The sequence below is a fragment of the Carcharhinus amblyrhynchos genome, chromosome 16 (genome assembly GCF_965287045.1).
Source record: "Carcharhinus amblyrhynchos chromosome 16, sCarAmb.v2.hapA, whole genome shotgun sequence".
In the NCBI taxonomy this organism is placed as follows: Eukaryota; Metazoa; Chordata; class Chondrichthyes; order Carcharhiniformes; family Carcharhinidae; genus Carcharhinus; species Carcharhinus amblyrhynchos.
Window position 1 is genome coordinate 6,793,390 of NC_137339.1, and position 9,842 is coordinate 6,803,231.

Genomic DNA, 9,842 nt, shown 5'->3' on the forward strand with positions numbered 1-9,842 from the left:
AGGAAATATTGAATGTAACATTTCAGTATGGAATGGATATAGGAGTTAATAATATTGCTGGAAAGTTAATGTACAGATCACAAGTTAGACTAATACAATTTTATATCATGGGAGTGTATTGAACACAGTTGGGAACAGAACTTTATTTTTAAATAATTTCAAAAGTTCTCTCTAATTTAGTGGATTTCCATAGAGTAGTTAAGAGACACAACATGACATCAAACAGAAGACTTTCCTAACTATCTGTGCTGATTGGCATCAGTATATTTCGCTTTGACAAAATTAAGATTGGGCAGCAATGTAGCATCAATGGTCAGTGATGCTAGATGGTAATGCAGCTGAATGGTAGGTATAAACAGTAACAGACTGACACGCTTCATAGTGAAATCACCTGGGTGGGGCAGACATGCACATATGTCTCATGAGGAAACATGTTAAGCAAATATCCAAGACTTTCTTTCACATCCATTATACACTTTTAGTACTAGCTCTGTAGAAACTGTAACTGTAATGGCAACATTAATAATTACCTTAAGTATTGCCATTTTCTTTTGCATTTCAACATAACAGGCATCATCATCCTTTATAACCGTTCTTTTCTGCCAGGGGTGATCACATTTGGTTGAATAAGGATGATCTATATTCAGCCGGTATGGACCTAAAACAGACCATGACCTTTGGGTTATTTTGTAGGATACGCACATAAACTTGCTATTGCACTGCAGTTATAAACAGGTCAATTTATTAGTGTCACAAGCGGACTTACATTAACACTATAATGAAGTTACTGTAAAAATCCCCTAGTTGCCACATTCCAGCGCCTGTTTGGGCACACTGAGGGAGAATTTAGTATGGCCAATGCACCTAATCAGCTTTCGGACTGTGGAAGGAAACCAGAGCGCCTGGAGGAAACCCATGTAGACACGGGGAGAACATACAGACTCCACACAGGCAGTGACCCAAGCCGGGAATCAAACCTGGGTCCCTGACGCTGTGAGGCAGCAGTGCTACCACAATGACAAATGATCAAATATTTGTCCTCCAATCATAGGCCATTCCTCTCCTATGCTTGCTGGTGATAATGTGGAAGTGAACCAATCTTTGACTGGAGGAGTAGCAAAACCAGCGATGGCAAGCTTGCTGACAGAGGTTTTCTTTTGCTGTTTCCATAGCAAACGGATGAACTGAAGTGATTTGATTTATTATTGTCACATGTATTAGCAAACAGTGAAAAGTATTGTTTCTTGCACGTATACATTCAGAGCATACCATTCATGGAGAAGAAAAGGAGAAAGTGCAGAAGGTAGTGTTACAGTCAGAACCAGGGTGTAGAAAAAGATCAACTTAATACGAGGTAGGTCCATTCAAAGGTCTGATGGAAGCAGGGAAGAAGCTGTTCTTGAGCCAGTGGGTACACAACCTCAGACTTTTGTATCTTTTTCCCAATTTGAGAACGTGGAAGAGATTCTTCTGGGGTGCGTGGGGTCCTTGATAATGCTGGCTGCTTTTCCGAGGCAGCTGGAAATGTAAACAGTCGCCAGACCTGTGAGAAATGGGTCAGGCACGGCTGAGGGCCATGTCAAACACAGCTCAGGGAGCAGTGGGGGAAATTCTCAGTTGAGGAAAAAGAAAGACATGTCAAAAGCGCCAGTGTGGAATCGCGGGAACAGATCCAACAGAGGCCAAAAAAGTGGGAAGAATACCTTCTGACTTATTCTGCGGTTGGGTAGTACGATGTGCTGCTGATTTTTCCCTGTCTTTCTTCACAATCGTCCAGTGATTTCCTAAAGCTTCCGGCGACCACTTAATAGGTGGGAGTGAAGAAGTCTGTGCACTGCGACTCCTTCCATGTCTGTCTGTTCTCTCCCACTGACTATAATCCTAAACAAAAGCAGAAAATAAAGCAATTACAAAGATGTTTAAACAGATGAATTTTAGTGTGATCCTATATCATACTGGCTTACTGAGTTAGAAAGTCCAAACCTCTTATCTGTGTTTGGGTGCATAAACTAGACAGGCACTGATTCGATTACAGTGTTAAGAGAGTGCTGCATTACTGGAGGAGATGAGAATATAGGATTTCCTCGGCATGTCTCTACGTGGGTTTCCTCTGGGTGCTCCGGTTTCCTCCCACACTCCAAAGATGTGCACGTTAGGTGGATTGGCTATACTAAATTGCCCCTTAGTGTCAGGGGGACTAGCTACAGTAAATGCATGTAATTATGGGGATAGGGCCTGGGTGGGATTGTGGTTGGTGCAGACTCGATGGCCTCCTTCTGCACTGTAGGGATTCTATATTTATATGTGCTTGCTCGTACATGGAATTATTCCATGGGGAAATATTGTGCATGCTATCTACAGATACAAGGCATAATAACAGCAGTTTTAAAAAACTTGTATCCTTTTTTGTATTGAGTACAAAAACAGCGAAGTGGAAAATTGATCTGAGTGGGAACTGCTATGGTGACAGTAAAACAGCTAATTATATCTCTAACTCAAAATGGTTACAGCTGCCTTACAAATGAAAGTATTCAGAATGCCAAAGAGTCGCATCCAAATTTCAGCAATCAAAACACTGAAAATCAGTACACTATGTAAAACATCCCATAGCATTTTCTCAAAGGAAAAGTAAGGGAGTTATCTCTGATGTCCTGGCCAATATCTATCCCTCAGCCAACATCACAAATGTAGGCTATCTGGTCATTATCACATTTTGATTTATGCACAGTGACTGCCCTTGAAAAGTATGTAATTGGGACTTAAAGTAATTCGTGATGTTCTGTGATTCATAAAAGGTGCTTCATAAACACAAGTCTTTTCTTCTTTTAGATCTGGAACTGTACTTACTATTTAGATCCCAGTTTCAATAATCAGGGAAAGTAGTTTGAAAGTTCAGGTTCCATGTAAATTGTCTCATGGTTGAGAAAGCTGTCACACCACACAAAGATGTGGTCAGCAGAAGCCTGAGATGCTATGAACCATTGTTAGTCACACATTCAGTCACCAAATGGACGGTGAAAATTGGAATCAGCTTTTGGGACACTTGATTGTAATCAGTCATCTATTTCTCTATAGTAGTTCTAATGGGTATTTCTACATCAAGCCTTTCAAAGTCTTGGTGATGTTAAATTTTAGTTTTAATTATTAGATTGATGTAAAATATATCAACAAATTACAACATTCTTACTCCTGATACTTACTACCATATCAAATTCCTTTTCTAAGGATTTCACAATACAGATATTGCTTTCTGTCATTGTCGCCATCTTGGCCCAAAGATCCTGTGGATAATAAAGCAAATGATAAAACACTAAATTGCAGGTTTATGGACTCAAGGCCTTCACTGTCACCAGGTTTGTCTTTGCTGCTAGCCCTCTGACAATGCTGTTGGTACCACCAACATTTACAGTGATTATTACTGTACAAATGCAACATTTCCAAAAACACTCCACAGAAGCATAATTAAACAAAGGATGACACTGAGCTACATAATGAGATGTTAGGTTAGTTGACCAAAAACTTGTTCCAACAGACAAGTTTTAGGGACATCTTAAAGAATGAAAGGGAGGTAAAGAGAAGTTTAGAGAGGAAATTCTAGAGCTTGAGCCTGTGCAACTGAAAGTACAGCCAGTGAACAATTACAATCGGGCATGGTCAAGAGGCCAGAATTAGCAGAGCACAGATATCTCGGGGTGCAGTAGGGGTCTGGAGACAATTAAAGACAGCAAGTAGTCTCACAACACCAGGTTAAAGTCCAACAGGTTCACTTGGTAGCACACACTTTGAGTGTAACTCCTTCTTCAGGTGAGTGACTTTAACCTGATGCTGTGAGACTACTTACTGTGCTTACACCCCAGTCCAATGCCAGCATCTCCACGTCATGACAATTAAAGAAGCAGGGAGGGTTGAGCCAATTGAAAGTTTGAAAATGAGGTGGAGAATTTTTGTTTTAAATATTTTCCCCATTTTTATGAATGCGAGCAAACCCTCTAGGATTGGTACAGTACAGCATTATCATTTTTCTAAACATGCACACAGAAAGAGACAAGAAAGCACCATCATAGTTTGTTCAGATGATCCATTATTCATTACAGTCGGCTAAACTGCGTCAAAGTGAATCTCATGCCGGAGTCTGAAACAGGTCTACTGAATATTTTAAAGAAACGTCCCATTGTCTTCAATGGAGAGCTGAGAAGCATGAAAGAGATCTCATTCAAGCTAAAGATCAATGATAAAAGCCAAGCATATTTAAAGGCTAAGATAGTGCCTCAGGTTAGAACATAGAACAGTACAGGCCCTTTGGCCCTCAATGTTGTGCTGAGCTACGTCCAATCCCAAGATCATGCTATCCCACTCCCTATCATTCTGGTGTGCTCCATGTGCCTATCCAATAACCGCTTGAAAGTTCTAAAGTGTCTGACTCCACTATCACAGCAGGCAGTCTATTCCACACCCCAACCACTCTCTGAGTGAAGAATCTACCTCAAACATCCCTCCTATATCTCCCACCATGAACCTTGTAGTTATGCCCCCTAGTAACAGCTACATCCACCCAAGGAAATAGTCTCTGCATATCCACTCTATCAATCCCCCTCATTATCTTATAAAACTCTATTAAATCGCCTCTCATCCTCCTCCGCTCCACAGAGGAAAGCCCCAGCTCCCTCAACCTTTCCTCATAAGACCTACCCTCCAAACCAGGCAGCATCCTGGTAAATCTCCTCTGCACTCTCTCCAATGCTTCCACATCCTTCTTATAGTGAGGTGACCAGAACTGAACACAATATTCCAAACCGTGGTCTCACCAACCTCCAGTATAGTTGCAGCGTAACTCCACAGGTCAAACTAAGACCCCCTGTTAATAAATGCTTAATCCTTCTTCACGGCTCTATCCAATTGAGTGGCAACCTTCAGAGATCTGTGGATATGAACCCTAAGATCTCTCTGCTCCTCCACATTCCTTAGAACCCTGCCATTGACCCTGTAACCTGCATTCAAGTTTGTCCCACCAAAATGAATCACCTCACACTTGTCAGGGTTAAACTCCATCTGCCACTTTTCAGCCCAGCTCTGCATCCTATCAATGTCTCTTTGCAGCCTGCAAGAGCCCTACACCAATCCTAGTGTCATCAGCAAATTTACTAACCCACCCTTCAGCCCCCTCTTCCAAGTCATTGATAAAAATCACAAATAGCAGAGGACCCAGCACTAACCCCTGTGGTACACTGCTGGTAACTGGTCACCAGTCAGAAAATTTTCCTTCCACCACCACCTTCTGTCTTCTATGAGACAGCCAGTTACTTACCCAATTGGCCAAATTTCCTTCTATCCCACACATCCTTATCTTCTTCATGAGCCTACAATGGGGAACCTTATCAAATGCCTACGACATCAACTGTTCTACCTTTGTCCACACACTTAGTTACCCAGGTTGCGGCAGAATTAAACAGACTGGTCAAGGCAGGGATTCTTGAATCCATTAATGCAATGATTGGGCCATGCCTCTGAAGAAAGGTGGTTTGATATAATATGTAACAATTTTAAAGTCATTATCTGTCTGGTACTGTGTGTAAAGCCATAGCCTTGAATTGATGATTTATTTGCTGTTGATGGCAACTTTGAATAGGCATCTGGGATGGATAATGTCCTCTCGCTGACTTCTTGCTCAAAACGGGCACAGAACACCTTGAGTTCGTTGGGGAGGCATGCATTGCTGCCAGCCATTCTACATGTTATCACCTTGTAGCCTCTTATGTTGTGTAGACTTTACCATAACCTGTGGATAGCCTAGTGCTCTAGCTTAGTCTGGTACTGTCTCTTGGCAACTTTGATGATTCTCCATGGATTATATCTGGTCCTCCTTTGCTGAATTTTGGACTGCTCTCAATCCTCAAGCTTGCTACTTTTCCAAGCAACTCTAGATGACTCCTCTGTGGATCAAATATAATCCCAAATTTCTTTTCTAAGCCATGGTTGAGTCACTTTTCTTGTAGTGTTTTTGAGCTAGCGTTTTAGATGAACTGAGTTGGCAGGATGGAGAAGGACCTCATGTCACATTTAGTCCCTACAGTGGATGGAAGTATAATTAAGATTGCTGTGATTAATGAGCTTGTAATAGGCTGCTGCTATCATAACCCTTCCCAAGTTGAAGACCTCCAACAGCCTGTCTGGATGGATGGAGACTACAGGGGCCAAGTAGAGGCAGCAATCAGATCAGGTTAAATAGTGCAGCAGGCTTAAGGGGATGAATGGTCTACTGCTGCTCCTAATTCATATATCCACGCATAAGTTGGTATCAAAGTAACAGATTTGATTTATTATTGTCACATGTATTGCATGTATTGATGTACAATGAAAAGTACTGTTTTTGATTTGATTCATTATTGTCACATATATTAACATAGTGAAAAGTATTATTTCTTGCGCGCTATACACACAAAACATACCGTTCATAGAAAATGAAATGAGACAGTGCAGGATGTAGTGTCACAGTCATATCCAGGATGTAGAGAAAGATCAAATTAATGCAAGAAAAGTCCATTCAAAAGTCTGACAGCAGCAGGAAGAAGCTGTTCTTGAGTCAGTTGGTACGTGACCTCAGATTTTTGTAACTTTTTCCCGAAGGAAGGTGGAAGAGTGAATATCCGGGGTGCGTGGGGTCCTTCATGATAATGATGCGGCTGCTTTGCCGAGGCACTGGCAAGTGTAGACAGAGTCAATGGACAGGAAGCTGGTTTGTGAGATGGATTGGGCTACATTCACGACCTTTTGTAGTTCCTTGTGGTCTTGGACAGAACAGGAGCCACACCAAGCTGTGATACAACCAGAAAGAATGCTCTCTATGGTGCATCTACAAATGTTGGACAGAGTCATTGCAGACATTCCAAATTTATACAGCCTCCTGAGAAAGAGAACATTGGCATGTAATGTCAGACTTTTATATCATTTTCCTGATGGAAGAAGGTGGAAGAGAGTCAGTCTGGGATGCACAGGGTCCTTAATTATGCTGGCTGTTTTTCTGAGGCAGTGGGAAGTGTAGACAGAGTCAATGAATGGGAAGCTAGTTTGTGAGATGGATCGGGTTTCGTTCAAACCTTTTGTAGTTTCTTGTGGTCTTGATCAGAGCAGGAGCCATACCAAATTGTGATATATCTGGAAAGGATACTTTGAAAAGACTTGAATCATAGCATCCCTATAGTGCGGAAGAGGCCATCTGACCCCTCAAGTCTGCACCAACTCTCTAACAGAGTATCTTACTCTGGGAGGCCCTCTCCCCCACCTCACCTCCATAACCACACACATTTACTACGGCTAATCCCATCTAACCTACACATTTTAGCACAACCAATCCGGTTAACCTTTGGACCACGGGAGGGAACTGGAGCATCCGCAGGAAACCCACACAAATACAGGGAAAACCTGCAAACTCCACACATACAGTGACCTGAAGCCGGGATTGAACCCGGGTCCCTGATGTTGTGAGGCAGCAGTGCTAATCATTGTGCCACCATGCCAGTGGTAGGTAGGTAGGTTCACATGAGGACTACATACAAACTCCACATAGTCACCTGAGGCCAGAATTGAACCCCAGGGCCCTGGCATTGTGAGGCAGCAGTGCTCTAAGTCACCATACCACCCCCCCTAACCAATATATCTACCTCAACCAACAACACTACAGCAAATAATCCAGACATTTATTTCATAGCCTTATGCAGGATCCTGCTGCGCACAAATTGGCTGCAGCATTTGCTCCACATTGACAGTGACCACACATTGAAAGAAGGGATATCATTTGCATAGACTTGATAAGCTGAATGACCTCTTTCTGTGCCACAGTGCAAGGCAATGCAACCAGAAAAAGGTGTATTTATAAAACGTGCACTCGCACCTTTCAGCAGTGCAGCCCTGCCCCGTGGGGTGGGGGTCGCAGCCTGGCCCCTGTGGGGGGTGGGGGGTGGGGGGTGGTCGCAGCCCGGCCCCTGTGGGGGGTGGGGGGTGGGGGGTGGTCGCAGCCCGGCCCCTGGGGGTGCTGTGCAGCCTGTGCCAACGTGAGTGCACGCACTGCCTCAGGAGCCCTGCTGTTGCTGGTTGCCATAGAAACCCCCACTCAAGCCTGCGGCCTTGGGAGCAGAAACCGACTGGGATCTTCCTGTAAAACAAAAACCCCCGCCCCGCCTGGCAGCACCATAAGGAGCCAGCCTGGCCTGACGGAGCTCCGACCCGGATCACTCACCGCCTCCGGGGCCCCGGGCCTCCGACAATCGCTGCAGCCAACTCCGTCCGCCCGCCGGCTGATCACTCACCGCCCATGCGCGCCCGCCGACGGCCGGGTCAGCTATTGTTACGCCTGCGCATGCGTTGCCGGACCCCCGCGCCGCGCAGGCGCGTTAAGATAGCCCGCCGCTCACTGCCGGCTATCCCCGTGCGCATGCGCAGCCGACTTGGCGTATCAATCTGGGAGCGCAAGTTTAGTTGTTAGTGTCGCAAGTAAGGCTTACATTAACACTGCAATGAAGTTACTGTGAAATTCCCCTAGTCGCCACACTTCGGCACCTGTTTGGGTCGATGCGTCTAACCAGCAGTTCTGTCGCTTGAGAGTTTATTTATTATTAGTGTCGCAAGTAGGCTTACATTAACACTGCAATGAAGTTACAATGAAAATCCCCCTCGTCACCACAGTCCGGTGCCTATTCAGGCACACTGAGGGAGAATTTAGCATGGCCAACGCACCTAACCTGCATGTGTTTTGGAATGTGGGAAGAAACCGTAGTACTTGGAGGAAACCCATGCAGACACAGGGAGAACATGCAAACTCCACACAGCCAGTGACCCGAGGTGGGAATCGAACCCAGGTCCTTAGCACTGTGAAGCAACAGTGCTGACCACTGTGCCACCCCACCATGAGAGTTACTTTTCCCCAATGTGTTATGTTGCGCAATGGCTGGTGATCACACTCACTGAGGAATAGCTAACACGAGTCAGTCTGCTAGAGATTCAATCAAATATTCTATCCCCACCCCAGTCCAACACTGACATCTCCACATCAGCTTCAAAAAAGGTTTTTAAAAAGTGTCACAAGCAAGCTTACAGTGCAATGAAGTTACTGTGGAAAAACGTGAGCGTTCTTGTGGTAGTGTGAGCAAAAAGCAAATTACTGCAGATGCCTGAATCTGAAACAAGAACAGAAAATGTTGGAAAATCTCAGCAGGATGTTTGAACACCTCACTGGGTCTTATGGCTCCACCCTCGCTGTGATAGGGCTGTAAAATTCCACTCTCTGTCTCCCTCTCTCTCCACAGATGCTGCTGGACCTGCTGAATTGTCCCTGTATTTCCATTTCTGTTTTTGTTTTATTGTGATCTGCCTTTCCTTCGTCCTTCCCCTTTCCTCTGCACTTTGATTGTCTTTGTCTAACTCTTCTGTCTCTCCTGAGTCTGAGAGAATTACCGGATCCCAGTTTACTTTGGGTCACGGTTCTGTGGGTTAACTCAGACACCTGTTATTGGTGTTGCCTGCCCAGCTTTGGAAACTCTGAGGCTGGAATGTTATGTGGTTATTCAAACCGATGGGATTTTCCCATCCCGCTGCAGTTAATGCGGATTTGGCTGAGTGCCAAATTCTCCGAGCAGGACTATGGTGTGAATGGCTGGCAAGATAGCACCCTTAGTTCTTCCACATGGAATTTCATGGAAAGGGGGAATGAGTTTCTTTAAATCCTCAAGGAAAATTACCTCTCTGAGGCTTTCAGAGGTGGAATCTAAAACTCTCCTTTCCATTGGTCAAAAGCAAATTGCTTGACCTGTTCAAACTTGACGTAAGTCGGGCTGCTTTTGGAGGCTTTG

The 9,842-nt window shown here is 44.4% G+C and overlaps 1 protein-coding gene across 1 annotated transcript in view; it reads right to left on the bottom strand.

Moving 5' to 3' along the window:
* LOC145353806 (uncharacterized protein C20orf96-like) overlaps positions 1 to 8,306 on the bottom strand; it is a 30,257-nt gene extending 21,951 nt beyond the window's left edge. The window contains exons 1-4 of the mRNA XM_080204631.1: positions 8,234 to 8,306; positions 3,201 to 3,281; positions 1,704 to 1,881; positions 531 to 658 (exon numbers count right to left, since the gene is read on the bottom strand). Coding sequence (XP_080060757.1) covers positions 531 to 658; positions 1,704 to 1,881; positions 3,201 to 3,266 — 372 coding nt within the window. The 5' untranslated portion in view covers positions 3,267 to 3,281; positions 8,234 to 8,306. The remainder of the gene's footprint in view (positions 1 to 530; positions 659 to 1,703; positions 1,882 to 3,200; positions 3,282 to 8,233) is intronic.
* Positions 8,307 to 9,842: the final 1,536 nt, after the last annotated feature.